Source organism: Equus przewalskii, chromosome 1, assembly GCF_037783145.1.
Source record: "Equus przewalskii isolate Varuska chromosome 1, EquPr2, whole genome shotgun sequence".
Classification (NCBI taxonomy): domain Eukaryota; kingdom Metazoa; phylum Chordata; class Mammalia; order Perissodactyla; family Equidae; genus Equus; species Equus przewalskii.
In genome coordinates this window covers 61,829,581-61,857,572 of record NC_091831.1, presented here as the reverse complement: position 1 = coordinate 61,857,572, position 27,992 = coordinate 61,829,581, and the positions used below count along the sequence as shown (strand labels likewise).

Sequence of the window (27,992 nt, the reverse complement as noted above, 5' to 3'; positions counted from 1 at the left end):
AGCTCACGCGCTCCACTGCGGTGGCCCAGGGTTTGAATCCTGGGCGGACATGGCACCACTCATCAGGCCATGTTGAGGCAGCGTCCCACATCCCACAACTAGAATGAGGTGCAACTTAGATATACAATTGTGTGTCGGGGGGGGAGGGGGATTGGGGAGATAAAGCAGAGGGAAAAAAAAAAAGATTGGCAACAGTTGTTAGCCCAGGTGCCAATCTTAAAAAAAAAAAAAAAGATTATTATGTATCATATGCCCATATATTGCAACAACATAAAAAGTTAGGTACACTAACAAAAAAAAAGAAGCAAAAGTAGAGAAACAAAAACTGAGTTAATAGTTCACTAGGGTTTTTGGATAAATTGCTTCCAGTCAATAAATATAGCATAGTAATTAAGAGCAGACTTGGAATCAGACTACTTGGATTAAAATCCCAACCCTATCACTTACTAGATAGGTGACCCTGATCAAGTTACTTAACCTCTCTATATCTGTTTCCTCCTTGGTAAAACCGAGATTATAGTATCTACCTTGCAAGGTTGTTGTGGGAGAGAATGAGTTAAAATAGATAAAGTGTTGAAACAATGCCTAGCAGATACTTACTTAAGTATTAAACAGTATTATTTCTCATTATTTTTAAGGATTCATAGGAGGAGAAAAGTGTATCTTGGGTTGTTGCATAAAAGTAGGAATAATAGAGTCAAACAACAATGAACTTGCACCCATATGCTCTGGATTATTTCAGTTTCTTATCTAATTGTGTCATTTGGGCTTCAATTTCCTCATCTGTAAAACAGGAAAGCACTTTGAAAACGGATTAGCATAAGGGAAAATCTAAGGCTGTATGTTTAGTAGGGAAAACGTGCATCTGTCTTCCAATTCAGTAGAGGAACTTTATGAAGGAGGTGCCTTTTACAGAAATACTCTAATAATGGGCCCAGAACGGAGAGCACATGCCTTGAAACCAGGTGGGTCTGATTCAAAAGCCCTTGCTTTACTCCACAGTTTGAAAGCTTAAAATAAAAACAGAACATCTTGAGTTGTAAAAAAAAAAAAAAAAAAAAAAGTTTATTTTCTTCATATAAAGTACGTACGTAGTACAAATACATTAAAGGCACTGGTCACCATCAATTCAAAACAGCATGAACATACCACCAGGCCCCTAAGTGACCTTTTCTTTTCAATTATGAATGATTCGTTCTTTTGGAGAACAAGAAGGGCGATGCTGGAAGAAATGAGATTTCTCTTCTATAATCAGGAATGTCCTAACAGTTTTAAATCAGTTTGATATGTCTATTTTTAGAAAGGAAAACCACTGCCTCCCAAGGAACATTTCAAAATCATCAAGGACTGCGCACGCTGCACATTACACTTATTAGGAAGGAATATTTTAGCAAACAACTTTTTATAAGTAAAAGTTGCCACATAAATCACGTGAGGCAGGTGGTAGTGGCAGAAGTGTCTCCATTGCTGCCAAAACGTGCCAAGAAAAACCAACCTTTCCTACCATTCAACCAGAGGCCGCCCCCGCAAAGCCTCGGAGGCCGGGTCTAGGTCTCGGAGGACGGGTCTAGGTCCCTGGTAGAGGGTCTTCAAAGATGCCAGCTTTCAGGGTATATACGAAAATGAAGGTCAAATCGCCCTTCTGGGACACCTTTATGAAAAATCTCCAAGAATCCTCTCTTTGCCTCAGCGTAGAGCGGTAGCTCGGCACCCTCCTCGTTATCCCCCAGGGAAGAGGCAGCGGCAGCGTATCACTCTGCTCTGGTCCAATCTCGTCCTCACGAGCCGCACCAGCCCAGCCAGTGGGGGCTCCCACGTGGCGCCCGCAGCCTGGCCACAGCCGGCTTGGGCTACCCCCACCTCCCGGTCCGCGCCTCGGCTGACGCTCTGATTGGCCAAAGGCGGCCCGAAGGGCTCCGGAGCAGGCGGCGATTCGGCCAAACTGGGCGGGCACCGGGCGAGGGGGCTCGCAGCCATGCGGGGAGCTCTCAGAGCAGCCGGTCCTACTTGTTGGCCCCAGGCCGGCAGCGAAGGCACCACCCAGCACCGGGGCCGCGCAACCCCACGTGGGTCCTGGTTAGCGGCAGATGCCGTCACCCTCCACCTTACGTCGGGTAGCGCTCACCTCAGCGCTCGCGGCGCCTCCGCCTTCAGCTTTTTGGGCTTCCGCTCCTCCTCAGCTGCTGCCATCTTCGTGCACCCTACCCCTCTGGCCTCACACCCTCCTCACATCACCACCTCCTTTCCTCCGAACCCCGCCCCTCCCGACTCTTCTCAGTCGGTGCCTCTCCCACACACAGCCCCTGGCTCTACCCGTCGGCCGCACTCATTGGCTAAAACATAGCCCCTTCCTGATCCCGCCCACCCGACTGTAGGAGGACCCCAGACTGAGTTAGGCTGCGCATGAGAGCGCCTGAGTCCAAATGGTGAGAAATCCCCAATTCCTCTAGATTCTGGGTGATCTAGAAGATTTAGATCTTAAACCTCTAGAGACATCTTTCTTCTCAATCATCGTCTTCCCGCTTATTTAATCTTTTCAGCACTGTAGAGCGAGGTGGTTTCTTTCAAGCTGTCGGTAAGGCAATCTACTGGGCACTCCAACTGCGGGGTCCTCACGGCCTTCTCAGCTGCCTCAGCCTCCGTCCGGAGAGGACCCGGCGCCGAATCACTGACAGGCCCAGGTCTTGGGGTGAGTGTGAGGGGCGGGGAGACTGCGGACAGGGGACAGCTCGAAAACTGAGGAGTAAGCTGAGTAGCTGGGGCTCCGAATTCCAACCTGGGCTGTAGGAGCGTCTGTGGTGCTGTGTGCCGGGCCCGCTTTTCCCTCCCGGCCCTCCGGGCTTTCTTGCCAGCAGGGCCGGAAGGGAGCGGTACTCCTGGAACCCAGTGTTCTCAGGCCCCAGGCCCAAGAGGTTCGAGCTGTTTGGGGTCCCTGTCCGTGCTCTGGCACAGGAAAAAGTCTTGTCACCCACAGTGAGCTGGAGCACCGACGACTCGGACCTCAGCCCCAGGCTTCTGCTTTGGAGGACAAAACCCCTGACTGACCTGAGCGGACGTCCTCTTAGAGGGTGGCGCCTGGATCAGCCTGGGGTGGGGAATACAGTGAAGAGGGTGTTGCAACTCTTAGAAGAGAGGTGACGGGAATCTAAACTGAGGAGGTGGCAGTAAGTATGGAAAAGTGATGAGTGATCTGGCTGGCTGGATTTGGTGGATTTGGGTTGAACCTGCAGCTGAAGCTTATAGCCTACATGATTAAGAAGATGGTGCCACTATAAAATTGGGATATATCAAGTTTGAAACCGTGGTTTAAGTGGAGATGTTAGAAAGATTTTTTTAAAACAAGCCTGGGAAGTAAGCCGGAAAGAAACTTTCAAGGTGCGAACCAAAACAGGTAAAGTTTCATATAATCGGATAAGAAGTGTTTGTTTTGTTTGGGGGAAAGTTATCGGTTACATGAAATGCTGCGAGGGTCAAAGGAGGAAGTTGAAGTCTGAGAATAGTTCGTTAGATTCCATGATTAGGAATCATTGGGTCACTTGAGAGAGCTGCTTTAAGTACAGTAGATTACTGAGAGGAGAGGCTGCAAGTGAAGCCTTAATTCTTCATCTGGAGCATGAAGCAAAAGATTTTTGAGAGTGGCAAGGTCTCTAAGAGGTTTGGAGTTTTTCTTAAAGTTAAACACGAGACGCATTATGTTTTGGTGCAGAAAACAGGTAACCAATGTATAAGATTAAAGATCCAAGAAAAAGAATACCCAGGAAGAAAGGGAAGGGTGTGGGTGGATTGGTTTTGAAAAGAAAGGAGAACACTTTCAGTTGAAACCATAGGAAAACTGGAGGAATGAAGTGAATGAAGAATTACCTGAAACTTGCATATCTTTAGTAGGAAAGTTCTCTTTACAATAAGGTTAACTTTTCTTCCTGAATGTTAGGATTTTTACAATATTTCTAAACATTCAACATAATATACTACTGGAGTTCCTTGCAGACCAGATATTTTTAAAGAGCTCAATAATATCTTAATTCATGAGTAGCCAATGGTATTTGTAGAGAAAAGGAATTCTCTCTCCTATCACACAGAGAAAATAGAAGCCTTCATCTTCCTGCAACCAAATAACACAACCCTTCTTCCCTTTAAAGAGGAAAAAGTGTCTCTTCACCTTAGGGAAGGCAAATCCTTCTTTCACCTAGTCTCCCAATACCGTCCTCTTCTACCTTCTGAGGGTCTTTTTTTGGGTTTTTTTTTTTTTTTCAGTTATTCCCTCTCTCCTACATCATTAGCCTTTCCCCCTTTACTCACACCTTTCTTTCAGCATTTAAAAATATTCTTCCTTTATTAACCACTCCCATTTATTTTCCTGTCTTTTCATTCCCTTCACAGCTAGAGTTCTTGAATGTATCATCTACTCTCCTTATGTCTGTTTTCCCCACTTCTTGTTATTTATTTCTCAGCCCACTGCAGTATATCTTGTTTCCATCATTCCACTGAACTACTACTAAAATACTTTTACTAAGATCACCAATGTCCTCTATGTGTTAAATCATACATTCTCAGTAGGGACAAATATTGCTTCCTGTGAGGCAAAAAAATATATATACTGTCTTTATGTATAAAGCACAGATATGTTTACAATACATAAAGAGATATACAGATATATATTTGGTGGTATTAAAATTTTATGGGGGAGGGCCGGCCTGATGGCGCAGCGGTTAAGTTGGCACATTCTGCTTCGGCAGCCCAGGGTTCGCCGGTTCGGATCCCGCGTGCAGACATGGCACCGCTTGGCAAGCCATGCTGTGGTAGGCGTCCCACATATAAAGTAGAGGAAGATGGGCCCGGATGTTAGCTCAGGGCCAATCTTCCTCAAAAAAAAAAAATTTATGGGGGAGGGGCGTGAATGAAGGGGAGTCTGAAAAGGCCCCTTAGCAGCCAATAATGAAAGAAAATTGAAACACACTGTTAAATCAATGTCATTTTCAGTTCTTCTTGTAGCTTGAACTCTTTGTGCATTCAAAATGTTTACTACTTTGTTCTTCTGGAAACACACTAACACACTTTAGTTACTAAAAACCATTACTCTCCCCTTTTTTTCTTATCCCTCTTCAGCCACATCTTCTTAGGTTTTTTTTAGGCCCACTTTATTGACTCAGCTGCTACTCAAATGTTGGAGTTCCTTCTACTATGTACATTCTCTCTTTGTAGTTATATTCTTCTTATAGTTACAATTCCTGTTAACAAGCAATCATTATTACTCACAAATCTGTCTCCAACTTGGCTTCTTTCTGAGAATAAAGTGAACCAACCTCTGCTTATCTCCTTCTCCAGTCTCATCTCAACACTTCCCTCTGCCTTCTAAAATTGCTACATCTGTCATGGATTTCTTTGTCTTGTGTTCTCTCTCACGTCGAAGCCTTATGAATTTCTGTAGCACACTGTGTTTCCCCTATCATAATAAGAATTACGTCTTTACTGAATTAACTTGGGTGCCTTCTTTGGTGAACTCTAAATGCTGTGAGTTTAGGGACTCTATTTTTGTTCACCCTTGTATCCCAATTGTTTAATGTATAAAAAATATTCAAAACTACTTGTTGAATGAATAAATGGTCAAAATATTCGCTAAGAATTAGAGGAGCTAGATTCTTTTCTGGTCTCATTCTCTCGCCTTGGATATAGGCCCTTCTATGCTTCTATTCTGTTACATATAGAAGGAATACATTTTCCTTTTTAGACACTATCTTCCAAGAATATTTTGACTATTGTAATTGCATTGCTTATGAATCATCAGGATGAGTGTGTTCAACATTTGGTAAAGAGGATTTATGAAGTATTTAAACTGCAGTCAAATCTTTGATGAAACTACCTCTGAACACAGCTTCTCAAGTGGCTTTAAAATAAGCTGGGAGAATTCTGCTTTCTGACTCAAAAGTCACTAAGAACAAAAAGATGGTTGTGGTGGTGAATGTGTTGCTTTCCCAGAAAGTTTATTAAAATAATGAAAGAAGTAACTGCAGGTACTAAAAGGATAAGTAGCTAAAGAAACAGGCAATTTTACACTGCTGCATATGGTATTTATATAATTGTTGTATGCATTAGGCCCTTGGTTACAATATGGATAGAAGAAATAAGCTCTATTTTCCTATAATAGAATGTTAAGATGGGTTTTAAAGCTAAGCACTGTTGAGAACAACAAGTGTACGCTTTCATCTCAGCACTAAGGATAACAACAGTAAATCCAGATGGCTGGTTTAACTTACTGTATTCTTCTGAGACCTGAACTACTGCCAGTGAAAAGAACTTTGGTGGAAACTTTTCCTGGAGAGACTTTTTCACCAGCTTAAGAGGATGAGTAGGAATCTGGCTCCTAAAATAAATAAACTACCAAGTCACTTGCTTCAAGAATAAGCAGCTCTTTTAGGGTATATTGTGACAGTGGAGTACCACAGATCCACATGAACTATACTTTCTATAGGATGAATGGTTTAAGAAGATAACCTATGTCAGCTCCTTTAAATATAACTTCTACTCTAAATAATCTATTAGAACACATTTTGACTTCTGACTAAACAAGAAGCATATTCTTCAGCTCTTCCTCATAAATAAGTAGCTCAAACAGGACATTTGCTGCCCAGTCCCATATGGTAACTACTAGCTACATGTAGTTATTTAAATTTAAATTTAAACTTCAGTACATCAGTTGCATTTGCCACATTTCAAGTGCTAAATAGCTACATCTGATTAGTGGCTACTATATTGGACAGCACAGATACGGGACATGTCCACATTGCAGGAAATCCTATTGGACACTGCTGCATTAGAGTGTATTCCTAATAATTACTCTCTGGAGGAAGGTAAGAACAGAGGCTCAGAATTCAATTGGATCTGGGTTTGAATCCTAGCTCTGATACTTATTGTATGATCTTAGATAATTGACTTAAACATTTGTGAGATTTTATTGTGTTATCTGTAAAATGGAGAATAAAAGCAGTATTTATAGCATTGAGTTGTGAAAATTAATGTAGGTAAAGTGCATTGCATAGTATATGGCCCACAGTAAGTACTCAATACATTTTATATATTCATTTATTTTGAATTTATTAATTCATTTTGAATGGAGCTGAAAGTTAATTTTTGCAAAGGATGCCATATTCTTTGCTGGCTCACCTGAAGTGCTCAAATCTGAATCTCACTGAGTCAATTACAGTGTTCCACTTTACACCACACTTTATATTTCAGATGAAGATTTTATTCCAAGAAAAGGAGTCATAATGCAAATTTAGTTGCAGATCCTATCACTAGATATTCCTGTTTCATTTAAAAAATAAAAGTGTATCAGCAGAAGTTATGGTTAGAGTAAGTAGGTTCTATATAGCAAGTCCACTTATTCCAATGGCACTGTTTTATCACCCATACAGAAATATAAGACTGACACAAAGCAGACATACTAAACAACATATTTGGTTAGATAAAGTAGAAAAATTTAGCAGGTTTCAGATATTGATCTGGAAAAATTTAGTAGGTCCAAAGCCTGAGGTATCACGGTTTATTGCTGCCAACTCAAATTGATTGCTGGGCTAAGTGGAGATGGCTTTGAACAAAGAAATATTTTTTTGTTTCTAATAAGCAGGAACTCTAAACTATTAACAGAGTTTATGTTTTATTAATACAGTAATTACTAAAACACATCTTAGTAATTAGTATTATTTACTTGATAACTCTTGAACATGTATCAAATGGGAAGGGGAAATCATCACGAGATAGTCTTTAAATGTCAGCTGCTTTCATAAAATAAATGACTTCCTTGGGGTCGGCCTGGTGGCACAGCAGTTAAGTTCCTGTGTTCTGCTTCAGCAGTCTGGAGTTTGCCAGTTCGGATCCCAGGCAACGACCTATGCACTGCTTATCAAGCCATGTTGTGGCAGGCATCCCACATAGAAAATAAAGGAAGATGGGCACAGATGTTAGCTCAGGGCCAAGCTTCCTTCCTCATCAAAACGAGGAGGATTGGTGGTGGATGTTAGCTCAGGGCTAATCTTCCTCTAAATAAATAAATAAATAAATGAAATTACTTCCTCTGAAAAAACTGATCAGGTTGATGTCATTATTTTCTGTATGAACAGAATTGGATGACTCCATTCTGGAAAGTCTTTCCTCTTTGGAATTTATCTTCATGAATAGAAACTGTATTCATAGATTGTAAATTCTTTCTCCTTACGCTACATTTACCATACAGTAGTATAATTTTGAATGAATAGACCACTAAACGCCTAATACTGATGTTATCCATATAAAAGAAAGGAACAAGTTAAGGTAATAGACATTTTCCCACTGTCCCCCATATTGCAAAGACAATGAAGTTTTTATTTGAAGCATTACTAACACTCAGAAAAGTGTACAAGTCGTAACATAAAGCCCAATGAATTATCACAAAATGAACGCAACTTGTAACCATCATCTAGATCAAGAAATAAAACATTACCAGCACCTTAGAAGACCACCCCCATGCTGTTCTCCTCACTACCCACACTCCCCTCCATAAAAGAAACCATTTGATTTCTCAAACCATAGATTATTTTTTGCCTGTTCTGGAACTTCACATAAACAGAATCATATGTATGAATCCTTTTGGGTCTGACTTTGTTCAATATTGTGTTTGTGAGATTCATCCATATTTTGTTTCATATGGCCATGGTTTATTCATTTTCATTGCTACCTAATATTTCATTTTATAATACACTACAGTTTATTTTTCAATTGTACTCTTAATAAAGATTTGAGTTGTTGTGCTTATTGGCCATTTCTGTATATATCTTCTTTGGGATGTCCTGTTTTTTGCTCATTTTTTTAATTGTGTTATTTGTCTTTTTTTTAATTGAGTTGTAAGTGTTCTTTATAATAGTCCTGTGTAAGATAGATGGCTTGCAAATATTTTCTCATTCTGTGGGTTGTTTTTTTATACTTCCTGTTTATTTATTTATTTATTATTGTGGTAGCATTGGTTTATAACATTATATAAATTTCAGGTGTACATCATTATATTTCGATTTCTCTGTAGATTCACCCCCCGAAGACTAATTACAGTCTATCACCACATACATGTGCCTAATCACTGCTTTCACCCTTCCCCCTCCCCACTTCCCCTCTGGTAACCACTAATCCAGTCTCTGTTTCTGTGTGTTTCTTTGGTGGTGTTTTTATCTACTACTTATGTGTGAGATCATATGGTATTCAACTTTCTCTTTTTGACTTATTTCACTTAGCGTAACACCTGCAAGTTCCATCCATGTTGTCACAAGTGGCCGGATTTCGTTATGGCCAGATTTCTTATGGCTGAGTATTATTCCATTGAGTACATATACCACATCTTTATCCATTCATCCCTTGATGGGCACCAAGGTTTCTTCCAAGTCTTGGTTATTGTGAATAATGCTTCCATGAACATAGGGGTGCATGTATCTTTATGTATTTGTGTTTTGATGCTCTTTGCATAAATACCCAGCAGTAAAATAGCTGGATCATATGGTAGTTCTATTCTTAAATATTTTGAGGAAGCTCCATGCTATTTTCCACAGTGGCTACATCAGTTTGCACTCCGACCAGCGGTGTGTGAGTGTTCCCTTCTCTCCATATCCTCTCCAACACTTATTGTTTCTTGTCTTGTTAATCATAGCCATTTTGACAGGAGTGAGGTGATATCTCATTGTAGTTTTGATTTGCATTTCCCTGATAGTTACTGTTGTTCCCTAATAGAAAAGATGCTGAACATCTTTTCATGTGCCTGTTGGCAATGTGTATGTCTTCTTTGGAAAAATGTCTGTTCAGATCTTTTGCCCATGTTTTAATTGGGTTTTTAGATTTTGTTGTTAAGATGTAGTGAGTTCTTTGTATATTTTGGACATTAACCCTTATCAGATATATGGTTTGCAAATATCTTCTCCCAATTGTTAGGTTGTCTTTTCATTTTGTTCATAGTTTCCTTTGCTGTGCAGAAGCCTTTTAGTTTGATGTAATTATTTGTTTATTTTTTCTGTTGTTTCCTTTGCCCAGTCAGACATGGTACTTGAAAATATGCTGCTAAGACTGATGTTGAAGAGCATACTACCTGTTTTTTCTTCTAGAATTTTCATGGTTCCAGCTCTTACATTGAAGACTTTAATCCATTTTTAGTTAATTTTTGTGTATGGTGCAAGATAATGGTCTACTTTCATTCTTTTGCATGTGGCTCCCAGTTTTCCCAACACTGTTTATTGAAGAGACTTTCCTTTCACCATCGTATGCTCTTGACTCACTTGTTGAATATTAGCTGTCCACAAATGTGTGGGTTTATTTCTGGGCTCTCAATTCTGTTCTGGTGATCTTTGTGTCTGTTTTTCTGCCAGTACCATGATGTTTTGGTTACTATAGCTTTGTAGTATATTTTGAAATAAGGGAATGTGATACCTCCAGCTTTGTTCTTTTTTCTCAGGATTGCTTTGGCTATTCAGGGTCTTTTGTAGTTCTATATAAATTTGAGGATTCATTTTGCTAGTATGCAATTTGCTAGTATTTTGTTGAGGATTTTTGCATTGATGTTTATCAGTGATACTGGCCTGTAGTTTTCTTTTTTGTGTGTTGTTTTTCTCTGGTTTTGTTATCAGAGTAATGTTGGCTTTGTAGAATGACTAGGAAGCTTCCTCTCCTCTTCAATTTTTTGGAAGAGTTTGAGAAGGATATATATTAAGTCTTCTTTGAATGTTTGGTTGGATTCCCCAGGGAAGCCATCTGGTCCTGAACTTTTCTTTTTTGGGCGATTTTTGAGTACTGTTTCAGTCTCCTTACTGATGATTGGTCTATTCAAATTCTTTATTTCTTCTTGATTCAATTTTGGAAGGTTGTATGATTCTAAGAATTTATCCATTTCTTCTGGATTATCCAGTTTGTTGGCATATTCTCTTATATATTTGTATTATTCTCTTATAATCTTTTGTATTTTTGAGGTGTCCATTACAATTTCTCCTCTTTCATTTCTGATTTTATTTATTTGTCCCTTCTCTCTTTTGTTCTTGGTGAGTCGAGCTAAAAGTTTGTCAATTTTGTTTATCTTTTCAAAGAACGAGCTCTTGGCTTCATCGATTTTTTTTTTAGTCTATTTCATTTTATTTCTGCTCTGATTTTTGTTATTTCTTTCCTTCCTTCCTTCTGATTTGGGGGTTTGTTTGTTCTTCTTTTTCCAGTCCCTTTAGATGCACTGTTAGATTGTTATTTGAGGTTTTTCTTGTTTGTTGAGGTACGCCTGTATTGCTATAAACTTCCTTTTTAGAACTGCTTTTGCTGTATCCCATAGATTTTGGCATGTAGTATTTTAATTTTCATTTGTCTCCAGGTATTTTTTGATTTCTCCTTTGATTTCTTCATTGACCCAATCATTGTTCAGTAGCATTTTGATTAATCTCCACATATTTGGATAAAAAAATAAGACCCATAGGGGCTGGCCCCGTGGCCGAGTGGTTAAGTTCGCGTGCTCCGCTGCAGGCGGCCCAGTGTTTTGTCGGTTCGAATCCTGGGCGCGGACATGGCACTGCTCGTCAGACCATGCTGAGGCAGCATCCCACGTGCCACAACTAGAGGAACCCACAACGAAGAATACACAACTATGTACCAGGGGGCTTTGGGGAGAAAAAAGGAAAAAATAAAATCTTTAAAAAAAATAAATAAATAAGACCCATATATATGTTGCATACAAGAGACATACTTCAGATCTAAAGACACTCACAAACTGAAAGTGAAGGCATGGAAAAAGATACTCCATGCAAACGGAAAAGAAAAGACAGCTGGGGTAGCAATACTTATATCAGACAAAATAGGCATTTTAATAGAGGTTGCATTGAATCTATAGATCAATTGGGAGAGTATTGCCATCTCAACAATATTAAGTCTTCCAATCCATAAACATGAAATGTCTTACCATTTATTAGGTCTTTCTAATTCTTTCAGTGATGTTCTATAAAATTCAATGTACAAGTCTTTCACTTCTTTTGTTAAATTTAATCCTGAATACTTTTATCCTTTTGATGCTCTTGTAAATGGAATTGTTTTCTCAGTTTCATTTTCAGACTATTCATTGCTAATGTATAGAAACACAATTGATTTTTTATATTAATCTTGTATCCTGCAACCTTGCTGCTCATTTATTTGTCGTAATAGTTTGTGTGTATGTATGTGTGTGATAGTTTTACTTCTTCCTTTCCAATTTGGAAGCCTTTTGTTCCATTTTCTTGTCTAATTGCCCTGGCTAGATTCTATCATACTGAGTAGAAGTCATGAGAGTAGATATCATTGTTCTTGATATTAAGGGGAAAGCTTTTGGTCTTTAACCATTAAATAAGATGTTAGCTAGGGATTTTCATACATGCTCTTTATCTGGTTAAAGAAGTTTCTTTCTATTCCTTGTTTGTTAAGGGTTTTTATCATAAAAGGGTGTTTGATTTTGTCAAATGATTTCTCTGCACCTTTTGAAATTATGCTTTTTGTCTTGTATTTTATGAAAATTGTGTTGAATTTTATGAAAATTATATTGATTGATTTTCATATGTTGAGCCAACCTTGCATTCTTGGAATAAATTTCACTTGATCAGGGTGTATTATCTTTTTTACATATTGCTGGATTCAGTTTGCTAGTATTTTGTTGAGGATTTTTGCCTCTATATCCTTAAGTGATATTGGTCTGTAGTTTCTTGTATTGCTTTTGTCTGGTTTTGGTGTCAGGATAATACAAGGGTACTTTTTGATATATACTAAATTTAAGCTTTTTTTCCCCCAGAAAATGATCCACAGTCTATTTCTCATAAACTGTTCTGGTGACATATTTCTGGAGAAGCACTGGAAGAGCGTTGTGAGCCAATCTGTTTGTGATTATTTCTTTGAAGCTCAAGAGAAAGCTGCTGATGTTGAAAATGTACCACCTGTCATTTCAACACCTCATCACTACCTCATCAGCATCTACCGGGATAAGCTCTTTTTTGTGTCCGTCATACAGACTGAAGTGCCACCTCTCTTTGTAATTGAGTTCCTACATCGAGTTGCTGACACTTTTCAGGTTGGTTATTCATCAGATCTTTTGATCTTAAATTATCCAAGTTAGTTGGAGGTGGGACACATGATTATATTTTTTTATTACCCAGCTTTTATTATGTTGTCTGTTTCTCTCTCTCTTCTTTTCAACTAAGCATAAGTTCATAAACTCTTTTTTGGAGGGTGTACAGTAGCACACATGGCTGCTCCATTCACTGTTTTAGAAGAACAGAACAATCTCATAGTCATGGAAGCCTTATTTTTTATATGTATTGCATATTATGTCATCAGGAAACAATAGTGCCCTCCACATACAGTTCTCTGAATGGTCTCAGGATTTTTATTGGTTATGAAATCTTCTAATGTTTACATTTTATTATTTTCTCTTGTCTTGCTGAATATATCAAATAATTTGAAATTTATCTGTGTGTTTGGGGTACCTAATCAGGGCAAATGAAGTTTATATTTCACATTCTGGTTTAAATGTTTCATTGTACTTTCTGGCATAGCATGTAATAGGAATTCAATTCAATGTAAAAATATTAAGAAACTATTGAGGAATAGTATATGGAACTATAGACAGGTGTTTTTCCCTCTGTTTTACATTCATCTTAAACAGTGAATTATGTTACTCTAGGTTTATCCCTCTGAACAAAAAGTATTTAGCAAGCCTTTCTCTATGCCTTCCATTGTGCAATATTATGTATATATTTGTTAGGACTACTTTGGTGAGTGTTCGGAGGCTGCAATTAAGGATAATGTGGTCATAGTATATGAGCTCTTGGAAGAAATGTTAGACAATGGATTTCCACTGGCTACTGAATCTAACATTTTGAAAGAACTGATTAAACCACCAACAATTCTACGTTCCGTCGTCAACTCTATTACAGGTAAGGTAAAAACATACTCTCTTAGGAACTGAGCAATGAAAACTTTATAAACAACTCATTGTTGCTGATGATCTGGCAGATTATTAAGATGGTCCAGTTTTTCCGGAGTTAAAATTAGTGGTAATGTTAAAACGGATGTATATTTCTTTTCACGGAAAGAGGCTAGTCTTAAGTGATAAAGAACTTTTGGTTATTACTCTTTTATTAGAGGATTTTCTACAAGACCACAACAGCATTATTACTGTTAATCAGCACTAAATAAGAAGACTGAATAAATTATCCCAGTTAATCATAAAGAAGCCAATATAGTGATGGATGTTAACTTACTGTGGTATCATTTTGCAATATATACATATATCAAATCATTATGTTATATACCTTAAACTAATACAATGTTATATATAAATTATATCTCAATAAAACTGGAAAAAATAAAAAGGAATATATGAGGCTACTTGGAAGAGCATTTAACCTATTTATAGACTGGCATTTTAATATTTAAAATAGCATTATTTTATGTGATGTGATGCAGGTGTTAACTAATGCGATAGTGGTAATCATTTTGCAGTATAAAAGTGTATCAAATCAATACATTGTACCTTAAACTTAACAAAATGTTTTGTGTCAGTCATATCTTAACAAAGCTGGGGAAAAAAATAGCATTTAAAACTGGCATTAGGCTGCTACCCCACAATTACTAAAGAAAATTTAAGGCTCTCCACCACAGACTACATACTGCCTCCTCCAAGTCTTTGTTTTAATACATCCAGAAGATGTATTAAAACAAAAAGAGAGAGGAAATTAGTCTATTTGTGAGATCTCATGTGTTGTATGAGGGCTTTGTACTTGTCTTACAAGCTTCCAATTTTGGTTTAATTCTTCAGTATAGCTAGAAATTAAGTACTCCAGATGACAATATTCTTTTGAAAATATTAAAGTCTTCTAGAGAAGGATTTCTATGAAATGTTATATGCTGTTCCAACTATACTGTCCACCATTGTAAATGCCTCTCCAAGTGCACTGACCTAAAAAATGGGGCAAGAGAGGCCTTTAAGAAAGTGATCATTCAACAGCTTTTTATTCATCCTCTGTGCAAAGCTGATTGTAAGGAGAAATTCAAGGACAGATAAGGTGGAGCACCTATGCTCCTAAAACTTACACTCTGGATGAGAAACTGGAAAAAAATTAAAATACGTAAGTAACAGGATAAGATTTTGAAAAGTAGTTCCATATTTTATAGATGATGTACTGACACTGGAAAGTGCACATGATGTAATATCAAATGGGAAAAAAAACACACAAAAATATAGAAGTTACTCTTAATTGTACATAAATATTCACACAGACAAAAAAGTTCTAAAATGTTTACAATGATCATTTCCAGCCAGGGAACTACATATTATCTTTATTTTTGCTTTATACTTGCTAATTTCCAAAATAAACACGTATCTTATAGTCAGAAAAAAGTTACTGTAGAGTGAAAAAAATATAATACAGATTAGTAAGGCAATACCTTAGAAAGTTCAAGAGACTAGTTCAGTACATGAAGTAATTCCTCCTGAACTGTAATTGGTGGCCCTGGGGCAGGGCCCTGGAGAATCAACAGAATTTAGGAAGAGAGGAAAGAATAAGAGCATTCTTCATGGATGGATGGAACTGTGTGAGAGAAAACACACACAAAGTAAAAAACTTTGAGTTGTATTAACCCATTTAGCTGTTTTTTTTTAGTTGAATAGTGGGAGGAAAAATTAAAAAGTTAAAATTGAGGAAGTCCTTGAATGCTAGGCTAACTGTTTAGCTTTTATCATGAAGCCAGTAGGGAAACATTGAAAGTTTTGAACAAGAAGATTAAAGCAAACACTGTTTTTAGAAAATTCTGGAGGTCAACAGGTTGGAGACAGGAACCCCAACCATAATTAGACTACAAAATTGTATATATAGTATGACTGCAACTCTATTTTAAAACACAATCAGAAAAAAGCAAAATTATCAAAATAGAAAAGAATAATAAATGTAACCTAGTTTATGAGGGAAATGTTTAAAGAAATATACCAAAATGTTAGTGGTAGTTGTATTTTGGTAATAGGAAGATAGATATTTTTTTTTAGCCACTTTTCTGATCTTTCCGTATGTTGCTGTTGTTAAGCATGCACTACTTTTGAATTGGAAATGTAAATTAATCAAAATGTTAAATACTTCACAGCTCAAGGATATATGTTTTGGACAACCAGACCTATTTTTAGACCTATGTCAATTTACCACGAAACTAGTCGTATATTGAACATTAGCCATATTACAGCCATATGGGTGGGCTGACCTTAAAATGGGAAAAGGCCAGAGTATGTTCTTCATCCAGTTACTCCACTGAGGCCTGCTTGGCAGCATCTCATGTAGATAGAATTTAAGCTGAATACCAAAGGGCCTAGTTATCACTCTGTATTCTCAGTGGAGACATTTTATCGGCAGAAGGTTTTGAAACAGTCAGCCTCTTTTTTCACCAGTGGCAACAGGATAAGATTCTGTTATTGAGCCACTGGAATTAGGTTAGGTTACTGTTAACACACAGGAAGCAAAAGATAAGTAAATGAATTTTACTGGTTTGGCAGATGGAGGATCACATGGCCTATTTCTGTCTTCTAGAAATTTGACCATGTCGGTATGGACATGTCTCTGACAATTCTGGAAACCATCCACAACTTCAATGAAGAAAAACTGAAACGTTAAAGAAGCAGCTAAAGCATTCATTTTTTTTTTCTTTTTCTGTTAATAGCTTTTCTGACGACCATTTTATACATTAGCTTTGCTTTCTCCTTTTCCGGTTTCTAGGCAGTAGTAATGTTGGAGACACACTCCCCACTGGGCAGCTGTCCAACATCCCATGGCGCCGGGCAGGGGTAAAGTACACAAACAATGAAGCCTATTTTGATGTCGTTGAAGAAATAGATGCAATTATAGATAAATCAGGTAATTGTGTGCATATGGTCTTATTAGGGAAAAAAACAGTTCAGCTGACCTAAGTTGAATAGGAAATCGAAATCGCTCAGCAGTATGGTTTCAGTGAAAAGGCATTTGTATTGTAATGATTTAAAACTCTGTTTATTTTACCTGGAGATTCTGTATAATTTTCATAACCACTAGTTGAGATCTGCCAAACCTTTGCAAGTCAGATCTCATGCTGCTTACTTTAAGCCAATTATTAAACTATATACCTTTCCCTCTTGCCATTTATTCATTCTAACTTTTATTGTATATCTACCATACACCATACTTTTGCTACTACTTTATGTGCAGTACATCTAGTAAAGACCCCAGACAAAACAATACTCTATTAGAATCATAAATTTTTTTTAAAAAAAACATCTAGTCCAACCCTCACATAAGGAAAGTGAAGCTCGGAAGGGTTAAGTAATCTGCTCAAAGTCACACAGCTAGTTAGTGTGTGAAAATGAGCTACTGTGAATTATAGCCATATGTTTTCTTCAGTGAGTGCCTTTTTCATTACCAAATTATTTTGCACAGAATAAATAAGAATGGCTTCTATTTCTTGAAGGTTAACATATGGCTTAGTCCATCTCATGATAAATTTGCCTCATTTTTACATTCTGTTTAAAAATGTTTTAACTTCATATCCAGCAGTCTTACAAAGTTGACTCTATAAAAATAGAGACAGGTCTGATTTTCCTTAGAATTATCATATTCCAATCAAAGTTAGGTACAGACCATAGCACTCAGTGAAGAAGCTGTCTGAACTGGTGTAATGGATCCTCTCTCCACTGACCTGTTAATAGATGTGCAAAGCTTCAGTATGTCTGACACCCAAGAGGCATCTCCATTACTTCAGATACAGTGATAACTCTAGTAAAGACACAGATTGCAGTAATGTTATCACCCTTTTTCTTTCTTTCGTCAGGATCCACAGTCTTTGCAGAAATTCAGGGGGTCATTGATGCTTGCATTAAGCTATCTGGAATGCCTGACCTTTCCCTTTCTTTCATGGTAAGTTCTGTTCTCCAGTTCTGAAGCTCCTTGCATGCCTCATACATAAGAAGTACTAAATGAAGTGATAAATACTGAGAAATGTTTGTGTCTTAGATTGCCAAGGATTATTTCAGAAATATTCCTGGCACAGGTTCCCAAGACAATAGCTTACATGATGGGCATGGCCTTTATGGAAAGGCTGAGGAGAGCTTTTTGCCTAAGTGTGTTAGAAGTGGCTTAAATAGCTGGCTGGCTTCTGCAAATCTGCAGTGTCATTTTTACCGAATTATTTGCTTTGCTGATAAGAAAGGGCATTGATCTTTTGCATCATTTTAGACTTGGCATGACACACTACTAAGAACAATCAAGAGAACTGAGTTCTGGTGCTGTCTCTGCCACTAACTTGTCCTGACCTTCAGTTTTTTTAAGCATGAAATGAAAATGATACTACTCGCATTTTCTATCTCATAGAGTTATTAAAATTTAAGTAAGTATATGAAATATTTGCAAACTTTAAACATTGTGAAATTATAATGTGTTGATGTGGTTATAATAACAAACTCTTACATGATTGCTTTATCTTTAGGGAGCATATTAATTTCTCATAATATCTGAGTAGAGTTGCCATATTTGTTATATTCTATGAATGCAGCTGTCTTCTGCTTTCCTGGCAGAACCCAAGGCTTCTCGATGATGTCAGCTTCCACCCCTGCATCCGGTTCAAGCGTTGGGAATCTGAAAGAGTTTTGTCATTTATTCCTCCAGATGGAAATTTCCGACTCATATCATATCGTGTCAGCTCACAAAAGTATGTCGATGGTTCAACCAGAATCTGCCATCATATATCAGTGTGTTGGGTAGAACTCACCTTTCCCTGTTTCATGCTGACAGTTGGATACTTGAATTCATCATTGCTCCCTTTAGCCATGGCTCACGAGGAGACCAGGAAGAACTGGTGAAAATACGTGTTTAAAATAATCAGCGTACCTTGAATCTAAGAGTTTAGAGTAGTAGTAAATGAGACTATAGTAAAATATGTACTTGAGAGCAAGCATTTTGGACCATGCATAACCTGGGCAAAACCATGAACCAGTGCCATAATTTTACTGTGGTCTGTAGACATCATGGCTGACAGAAGGAGACAGACGTACCTGTAGCTCCCCAGGACATCCCCCAACTAACTGGTTTCAAGTCACTCTTCTCTGCACTGAGGTTTAAATGAATGATTTAGTGTTGTCGGCTGTAACTGGTTTGTCCCTTGAAAGTACCAGAAGATATCTGGGTAACATCAGGACAGGACTCAAAAGCAGAGGAATTGTTTTTTGGCTCTTACCACATACAAACTGCTTTATTTAGTTTGTATAATTTTAAATTATCTTTCCATGGGATCTTAATTCATTTCTTTAAGCTAGGGCTATTTGCCCCAATTTTTTATGCTATAATTAAGTTTCAGACTTCTATCTTGATTTGTATACTTATCGCTCAGGAATTATATAATTCCTAACACAGTGGCACCAGAACACTGCTGTACTCAGCTCCCTCACTCTGGTGCAGATGCTGAATCTGCAGTTCTGGGGGAATGGGACCCTATAGTGGAGTTAGAAACAGGGTAGGACTGAGATGTGCAGGCCACCTCTGGAGCTGTCTCATACCATTAATTGTGTCTTTGTGCTTTTGTTTTTTTCTCTTTTTAGTCTAGTGGCAATACCAGTGTATGTGAAACATAGCATTAGCTTTAAGGAGAATAGTTCTTGTGGCAGATTTGATGTTACAATTGGACCAAAGCAGAATATGGGAAAAACTATTGAAGGAGTCACAGTGACAGTTCACATGCCAAAAGTTGTGCTGAATATGAACCTGACACCAACACAAGGCAGCTATACATTTGATCCAGTTACCAAGGTACAGCCACCTCAAATCAAGAGTGAGCAAGTGTTTCTGCAATGTTTATTTTGTGATTTGGGAAGGTGGGGGGCAGAGGGAAGGGTTTAATGTCCTGGTTAAAACTAAAGTTTCTAATAAAACCTGAGCATACTGTGCTGTGCTTCTGCCACTGGCTGTGGATGGAATCCTGCATCTGCTGCTGAGTAGAAGAAAAGTGAGACTCATTCTGTTCTCTTTCAGAATGTGCCTTTACTCATCCATTGATAATCCAGAGACTCACTCTCTCTCCAATAAGGAAGAAGATGTAAAAGCTTTTTTTTTTTTAAAGATTTGCCCTGAGATAACATCTGTTGCCAGTCTTCTTTTTTTCTTTTTATTCTTCTCCCCAAAGCCCCCCAGTACGTAGTTGTATATTCCAGTTGTAGGTCCTCCTAGTTCTGCTATGTGGGACGCTGCCTCAGCATGGCTTGATGAGCAGTGCTAGCTCCGTGCCAGGATCCAAACCAGCAAAACCCTGGGCCGCTGGAGCAGAGCTGGTGAACCTAACCACTCTTTGAAAAAGAGAAAAGCATTATATGGGTATAAGAAGATACCATTTTAGTCTATTAATTGTTAACTTTTCTGTAGAAATTTATCATTAAGACCCTTCTCTTCTTTTTAATTTAAAAGCATTGTTTTTAAATTACACAGTGGATATTTGCAGGAAAGCTGCTTCCTCATCCTACATAAACATGCCTCAAGCAGAAGGCATGTTTTCAGAGAAAGTGTAAAAGATGATTTTCTCTAAACTTCCTGCTTGGGTAAAAATATGATTATTTTCAACAAAAGAGTCATTGAGCTGCCTGATAAATGAAAAGGCTTATTTTTTAATAAAATCATAGAATGTTAAAGGTCATCTAATCCAGTCCTGAGGATTCAAAGAACCTCCAGAGAGACCACACAGGGCTGAACAGTGCAAGGGGGAGCTGCAGATCCCTGGCCCTTCACCCCGACTTCAACCATGACAGCTTCACTTTCTCATCTATTTCTGAGCTTTCACACTAAAGATTTCATTTGAACAAAGGGTTCCATAACTAAAAGTTTAGAAACACCAATTTAGTCAGTCTTCTCTAAACTGAGGCCCAGAGAGAAACAGTGATTGTGGTATAGTGGAAGGAACATTTGAAATCAGATAACCTTAGGTTAAAATCCCAGTCTTGTCGCTAACTAGCCATGTGACCTTGAGCAAGTCATTTGACCTCTGAGCCTTAGTTTCCTCATTTGTAAATGAAGACAAAAATCTACATCACAGGCTTCTATGAGATAACTTATGAATAGTGCTAAGAATAGTGCTATATCCGAAAGTGGAATTTCAACAAATGTTGGTTCTCTATCCTCACTCTCCATTCAGAGTCACAGAACTAATTATTGGTAAAACTCAGTGACAGTCCCAGGTCTCATTTCCAAGACACTGTGCTTCATTTTGTACAGAAGTTTGAACTTTTGTCTTAGTACATCTGTCTTTAATAAATTCAGATTGTTTTTGTTTTTTATGTCTTTTTAAGGTACTAACATGGGATGTAGGAAAAATTACTCCACAAAAGCTCCCAAGTCTTAAAGGACTGGTAAATTTACAGTCTGGAGCACCCAAACCAGAAGAGAATCCAAGCCTCAACATACAGTTCAAGATCCAGCAGCTTGCTATTTCAGGTAAGGAAAAGTTTGACTTGTGTTTAAAGGTAATTGAGTTTTGCTGACGTCAACTATTGGGAACTTAGAAGGGTAACTGACATTCCCTCTCTAGAAAGAGCAAGAGCTCGTTTGCCTTTCACACTGTACTGTGGGGCCACCCTCTCGGGTATGATGATTTTGGAGAGCGCCTTATTTCACACAGCTTCCCTTCACCTTATTCACCTCATTCTTCACCCTTATTCAAGCACCAACAGAGCCGTTCATACTCACAGAAAGTAGAATTATTCTTAAAAGACATTCCTAGCTCACATGGGAATCTGAACTAAAAGTATACCCCCACAGTGCTATAATTTGTGAATGGTAGAAGGGACATTGCTTCCAAATGGTGGAAGGGGCACTGGTTATTATCAGATTTACTGTGTAGAGCTCATTGCTAAACAAATATTATACTGGTTGGTGTGACCAGGATAATCATTTATGCTTTTCTTTACCTATTGTTTTTGACACAGGCTTAAAAGTAAACCGCTTGGACATGTATGGGGAGAAATATAAGCCATTTAAAGGAGTGAAATATGTCACAAAAGCTGGAAAGTTCCAAGTGAGGACATGAGAAGAGGCCAAAATTCCTCAAGATTTGTCTGTCTTACAAGTGTCATTACAGTTTATTACTATTAAGTACCAAGTGGGTGGGAATACATATTCCAGTTAAAGCATTTGTGTCAAGCTACACACCGCTTACAAAATTGCTTATTAATCAATGTAGGGTTCTTAAGGAGCTTTAAGCTAAGGTAACTTTTGAATGACTTAGCTTATTTTGTATCTTTTCACTTAGGAAGATTTTGAAGTTGATTTCCTCCATGGGGGGGCACCAGCTGGAGGCTGCACACTGTAACAGTAAAGGCAGAAGGCTACAGTGATAACCTCTTGCCTAAAACAAGTGAACTGGTCTCAGCCAGCAGGAGCTGTCTTAATCTGTAGTGTGATGTGTCAAGTGCAGCCAAATGTCACACTTGATCTTAGCCATCTCAAATCAGCATCTGTCCCAACAGAGGAAATTTCCCCCCACCCTGAGAAGTTTACAAAAGACTGCCTCTTCAAGTGTTTGCCTTATTCAGCTTTTCACTTGTGCCATTAAGCAAGCACTGTAGCAAAAGCCACTTCCACATGGCCCTGGCAGGGAGCGCTGCTGCTCCATGCTCCATTCTCACTGTACTTGGTATTGTATTTTTTATAAATCAGATTTTTATGTAAAGCTCAGATTTTGATTTACAGGGACCTTGCTGCAGAAAGTACCATCTCAGTTTTGTGCCACTGGTTCAGCTGTTAGCACAGCAAAAATCATTTGTATCAAAGGGGCGAATGCTTTATTAAGGTAATAAAAGGGAACCTACTTCTGCTTCTAGGAAGTTATTGCAAGCACAAGCATTTGAGATTTTAAGCAAATTAAAGTACTAAAAGAGAAAGTTAAATGAAGCTTTGCCATCTTCATGTTTTATACAGCTTATCTAACACCACTTAAACAATAATTAGCCTAAAGGCCTCATGCCCTAGTTCAGTGAAAGGAGGAAGATATGCCTGCCTCACTATCCTCAATCTTTTTTTTTTTTTTTTAATCTTTTATCTTTTCTATTGTTGTTCTCAAGGGCTTGAATTTGCCTGCATCCTTGTCTTCAGGGGGAACTCCCTTTTCATATTGTGTGCTTCCCAAGGCTATAATCAATAGATTTCTTCCTTAAAGTATTGCCGTAACTGTCACTGGAGTACTTGAATGTCTCTACTGACAAAGTATGTGAAGGTACATTATATTGAGGCAGAAACAAAATCCTCAGTAACGTTGATGAAACCATGTTGATCATCGTGGTTGGCAAGTCAGTCTACAGTTGTATCATTTCACTCAACTTCATTGGCTTAGAAGTCCCTGCCCAGTTATTTTGCCTTTGTTAGACATGAAGAATGGAGAAAGGCTGAAAATTATAAGTGCTGCTTGTTCTTCATGTTTCCTTCTTGTTCTTATGCTATTTTCTTCTCCTTGTGATTCCATTCTTTTCATTCTTCTCAGCTTATAACTCCCTTTCCCTATGCTAAGGATAGCCCTGATACTCATCCACTCTGCTGTCAAGGGCTAGTGGTTGGTGCTGGTAGAGGGAGCCCAGTACACAGCAGCATTCTTACCTTTGCCTGCCTAGGGTATCCAGCCTGCCTTTCATCTAATAGGAAAGGTTACTTTTTGCAACTTTGAAGTTTCTAGGCTAACCAATATCAGCTTGGCAACTAAAATTAAAATGTTGCCAAATATTTATTCCCTTTGCCTAAGGCTGGTTACCCAGTTGAATTACTTTTCCTTTTTAATGTCTTACTCTTCAGAGTTCATACCTCAAAAGAGCAATCAGTACATCTGCTTTTCTTTCTGCAGAATCCCTAATCTCAACTATCTATACCTGGACTGTCCAATTTTCTTTCTGTGCCGTCTTCTCTTATATACAAGCAGATTGTATGCCAAGAGTCCCTTGCCTCTAGCAATTTCTGCTGAAACTTTCAAGTAGACTGTTTCCTTTTACAATTAAATTATTGTGTTTATTAGTTTGATTGGATCTAGTAAACCCTTTCTCTAGCTCTGGCTATACTGTCAATAAAAAGATGAAAGCAACAAGTTGATTTTTTAGCTTGACTATTGATTGAGCATTCTCAAACGGGCACGCCTCAGTATCAGAGCGGGCTGAACATGATCAGATTTTGTTCTGTCATCACACAAGGTGTGAGGGTTGCTGCAAAGCTCCAAGTGCTCCTCTCTTAACTTCAGTATGCTAATAGCCATGTATGCTTTCTCTAAGCATCACCCTTCTGGCCACAGACTGATTTAAAGCTTCCTCTCCCTACCACCGCCACCACCTACTAATAACAAAGATCTATGAATACTTAGTACTAGTGGGATATTTTTTAAGACAGAATTCCAGCTAATCCCAGAATAGCCCTGTTTTCTAAATTCCTAAAGGAGTTCATCCCAAGAGCAAATGAAGTAGATGCTCATTTTTTGCATAGAGGAGTCACCATTATTTTATTCAAAGGCAATTCATGTGATGGGTTCATTCAAGTGTGCTACAGAAGAACCCTGGGAAGATGCTGGTCTTACTGTCCTTAGAGTCACCTGATTTGGGAAAACTGAAATATAATGCAACTAAACTATAATGCAGCAAGAAGGCAGCACCAGTGAACATAGGGTGAGCAGCAAAAATGAGACCATGAATACTCTTTTCAGACATTGCTGAACTAATTCAGTAGCCTTGGACATTTCTGTTTAACTCAAACAGGCTGGAATCTGCCTCCCTAGTCAGCAACTTTTATAAGTTAAAGCAGAACTAACTATCACCCTTTAATGATTTTTTACCCCTTTCATATCTAGAAAATCAGGCAAAAACAGTGATGTCCTAGCTCTATTCCAAGAACCTACGCCTTTAGTTAGTGTTTCCTCAAGCAAGAGGAACATGTCCCCAAAAGCCAGCTCTGCATCATAGCCCTTGTGGATCCCTGACAACCCTATTGTTCTGTATTGAGCTTTGGAATACGTAAAACGGACCTGTGGTATTCCTGTACATGTAACAGCTTCAGCTCATTAGGGCATAGCAATGGTCTCCACAAATAGCTAGACTCTTCTAAGATGAAGACAGACTACTTAACCAGGGGATGATCCACATCACCTGGCTGCTTTCCTCCTACTTTTAACCTTTGTCACTTTTCCTTCTAGTACATAATCCCCAAAGTTGTCATTTATTACACAGATCCTTGTTAAGTAAATATACTACTGCTGGTTTCTCCTCCTTCCAATACAACACTTGGACTAAATAAAAATCTTTAGTTTCCAGATCTTGAGGATTAGTTTCATTGGCTATTCTTTAAAACAAAGGAGAAGACCTAAAAGTTCTGCTAAAATAACATACCCATCATTTAAAGCATTATTTATACAAATGCACTTTATTGTTTTAAACAGAACAAAAGAGACAGAAAATATTTGTATATAACAAATCCTAGCTTATAAATGTAGTTTCTTAGTGGTAATGTCTCTAATCATCATTCAGGGATTTTTTTTTTTTTAATTTTGCTTCACTGTGTCTTGAGCACTGATATTAGAGAAAAGCACATCAGCATAAAGTGTAAACCAGTGTTTCAAAATGCTGGAAGAACTTGGAGAGCAAACATGATTTTTCTTATTTCCTCTAAGTAATCTTTAGTAAAATAAAAGGTGATCTTTGGCATAGATTCATACTTTAAAGGCATTAATATTGCATTTATATCAGGTAAGCAACTATACAAATAAGCTGAGGGCCTTGAAAATAATCTTTAGCAGTTAAAAGGAAATAGAGGAAGCCTGAGTGTACGGTACCAGCTTTTAAGACAAGTTTTACACATTCAGTGTTGGATCTAACACACATTGGAGGTGGGAAGGAAGGACATTCAGGCAAAGCTTCTTACTCCTTTACTCATCCAGTTCTGGCTTGGGGAAGAAATATGGTTTCATGTGCTGGGGAATGCTTAGACAGCAGTGATAAGTGCAAAAAAGGAAAGATTGCCTTCTCTCTCACTTTGCTAATAGAAAACTTATTATGATGATAATTAAATATCATACCCATTACTCTCTTGAAAAGTTGTACTTGGGAGGGAGGAGAGGATGCAAGGGGCTTGGTTGTAGTTGGTTAAGGGAGGTAGGAGTTACTGAGGACTATTTCCCATTGATTCATCCCAAACAGCGCCAAAATTCCAGTCTGTAAGTACCACTCTCCCTTAGGTAGGAAGTGACCTTCAGACAGGATTGCCTTTCCATTAAACACTCCTGGGAGGCAAGCACCAATTCTTAGGACTGAATTTCAAAAGGATAAAAAGGATCTTTCAAAATTACAGATGAACAAATACATATCTTTAAAATCTTGTTTAGGAAGAGTATGGGGGAAGAATACAAAGGCCAGGATAGGAGACATGATTTGGTTAAAAATTAAATGCAGCATTTCAGCTCAGAAAGAACAAGAGCTAAGAATGAATGATAAGGCCTCAGCACAGACCTCTGCAGGCAGTGACAAAACATGGAGTGCCTGGGAATGGCCCTGCTGGAAGGATGGGCAGGGCCACGCCCCAGCTACTCTGCCCTTTCAGTGGCAGAGAGCACCAAGACACACAGTGTTCGTGGGATGGCTACCTTGGCAGGCCGAGGCAGGATATGGGACAGGAAATTTCCCTAGCACAGATATCGCTCAGGGGCACAGTAAAGACAGAATTATCCGATTCTGTGATTTCCTCCTAACAAGAGTAAAATTTGGTTTTGTAAACTGTGGGAAACTAGAAGGATTAAATTGTGGAAGGGCGGGAAGTGAATCCAGGCCCCATAAAGCTGAGGCTCCCCAAGAGGCCACCTTCCCCTGCGACAGCAAAGCTCACTTCTGAAAAGGACCCAGGTAGCACAGCCAGGGAAGGTAGGCAGGGTCAGCAGCAACATGGAAAGCCCAAAAGAATTTTGGAGGCACAGTGATTTCCTTCTTAACTGACTTGCCTGGGCCTTAGGTCTTGGGAGCCTGGCAGGGAGAATGGGAGGCAAGGAAAAGGAAGCAGAGGGAGAACTGTTCCCTAGGGAACAAGGGCAGAGCAGGGTGTCTGGCTAGTGTTCACTCTTGGATTCTGAGCTTCTGTGAAGTCCATAGGCTAGAAACCCAGTCTGCCTATTGGGATAGAGTATGCACGAGTATAACTGTGTTTGAGAATACAGGCTTTATACGGAGACATATTTCAAAGTGTCCATGACAAGAGTATTAATGTTTTCTAATGTGAAGAGGCCCCCATTCCTTTCTGTTATGTCAGGCCACAATGTGGTTTTCAACCCCCCAGCAATTTTGAGTGGTTCCTGGGACTCAGATCATTTCATTCTGTTTAGTAGGGGTTTCTATGCCAGCCAGGTTCCACCAAGTACCTACTGGTACCAGGGAGTCTTTCTAACCCAGCGCAGTGTAAATCCAGCATCAGTTCGAATTTTGATTGAAGCTGCTTCTGCTTCTCGAACAGTCTCCTTCACAGACTGCATGAGGTTCTGGGCATTGTGAACCAGCATCTCTGTGGCCTGCAAGGACAGAGGAGCTCTCCGTTACTCAGTCTCTGACACAGCCCTGCCTCCAAAAAAGGCTAAAGCCAGGGGTGGACTGCAGTTTACTCTACCTGCATCTGGCATCCCCCATCACAACACTGGTGGTTTAGCTGGATCACCAAAAAGAACCCAAAACTGGACCATCACTAATTGTATACTATACCCTCAAATGGCTTCTAGCGTATGCTCTTTTCCTAGTCTTCACACAAGCTCCTCCGTTGGGCTCTTGCTGTTCCCTTTAACTGGAATGCTCTTCCCCCAGGTTTCCCATGGCTCACCCCTCACCTCCTTAGATCTTTGCTCACTTGTCACCTTGGAGAGGCTTTCCCTGATCACCTTATTTTAAATCACAAATCACCTTCCCAACTCCTAGCATTCCTTATTCTCCATTGCTTTCTTCA

The 27,992-nt window shown here is 38.7% G+C and overlaps 3 protein-coding genes and 1 pseudogene across 12 annotated transcripts in view; 2 read left to right on the top strand and 2 right to left on the bottom strand.

Annotated features, from left to right (window-relative positions):
* ADK (adenosine kinase) overlaps positions 1 to 2,353 on the bottom strand; it is a 523,395-nt gene extending 521,042 nt beyond the window's left edge. For 2 of the 5 annotated variants that reach the window (XM_070566381.1, XM_070566372.1), the window contains exon 1: positions 2,126 to 2,261. Coding sequence is in view for 1 of the 5 variants with exons in the window: in XM_070566356.1 (XP_070422457.1) it covers positions 2,126 to 2,190 (65 nt within the window). In the remaining 4 variants the exon portion in view is untranslated. Of the gene's footprint in view, positions 1 to 1,495 lie in introns of all 5 variants that reach the window. The other 3 variants (XM_070566356.1, XM_070566389.1, XM_070566393.1) reach the window with 3 other exon arrangements.
* Positions 2,292 to 24,120, top strand: AP3M1 (adaptor related protein complex 3 subunit mu 1). Of its 5 annotated transcripts, none has more exons than XM_070566347.1 (11): positions 2,368 to 2,426; positions 2,541 to 2,689; positions 2,975 to 3,164; positions 12,797 to 13,072; positions 13,766 to 13,937; positions 16,764 to 16,901; positions 17,848 to 17,933; positions 18,590 to 18,723; positions 19,610 to 19,817; positions 21,344 to 21,488; positions 21,980 to 24,120. In XM_070566347.1, exons 4-11 carry the CDS (start codon positions 12,800 to 12,802, stop codon positions 22,078 to 22,080), a joined length of 1,257 nt encoding a protein of 418 aa, XP_070422448.1. In that variant the 5' UTR covers positions 2,368 to 2,426; positions 2,541 to 2,689; positions 2,975 to 3,164; positions 12,797 to 12,799; the 3' UTR covers positions 22,081 to 24,120. The 5 variants fall into 5 exon arrangements, with proteins under 5 accessions (XP_008516069.1, XP_008516070.1, XP_070422448.1 ...); XM_070566353.1 differs by having other exon boundaries at positions 2,385 to 2,426; positions 2,975 to 3,375; XM_008517847.2 differs by lacking the exon at positions 2,975 to 3,164 and having other exon boundaries at positions 2,292 to 2,426; positions 12,903 to 13,072.
* On the top strand, positions 15,545 to 15,663 carry LOC139078520 (U6atac minor spliceosomal RNA; annotated as a pseudogene).
* Positions 24,121 to 25,420: 1,300 nt separating the features above from the next.
* Positions 25,421 to 27,992, bottom strand: part of VCL (vinculin) — a 96,908-nt gene continuing 94,336 nt past the window's right edge. For both annotated transcript variants that reach the window (XM_070566307.1, XM_008517854.2), the window contains one exon: positions 25,421 to 27,567. In XM_070566307.1, coding sequence (XP_070422408.1) covers positions 27,421 to 27,567 — 147 coding nt within the window. In that variant the 3' untranslated portion in view covers positions 25,421 to 27,420. The remainder of the gene's footprint in view (positions 27,568 to 27,992) is intronic.

What these genes read in the sequence shown, in the direction of transcription:
- AP3M1 (XM_008517847.2), top strand. Translation starts at nt 2,404, where the DNA reads ATGAGAGCGCCTGAGTCCAAATG. An exon ending in TGACAGGCCCAGGTCTTGGG is followed by an intron (nt 2,690 to 12,902) that starts GTGAGTGTGAGG and finishes ATTTCTTTGAAG; the next exon opens with CTCAAGAGAAAGCTGCTGAT. An exon ending in CATTTGATCCAGTTACCAAG is followed by an intron (nt 19,818 to 21,343) that starts GTACAGCCACCT and finishes TGTCTTTTTAAG; the next exon opens with GTACTAACATGGGATGTAGG.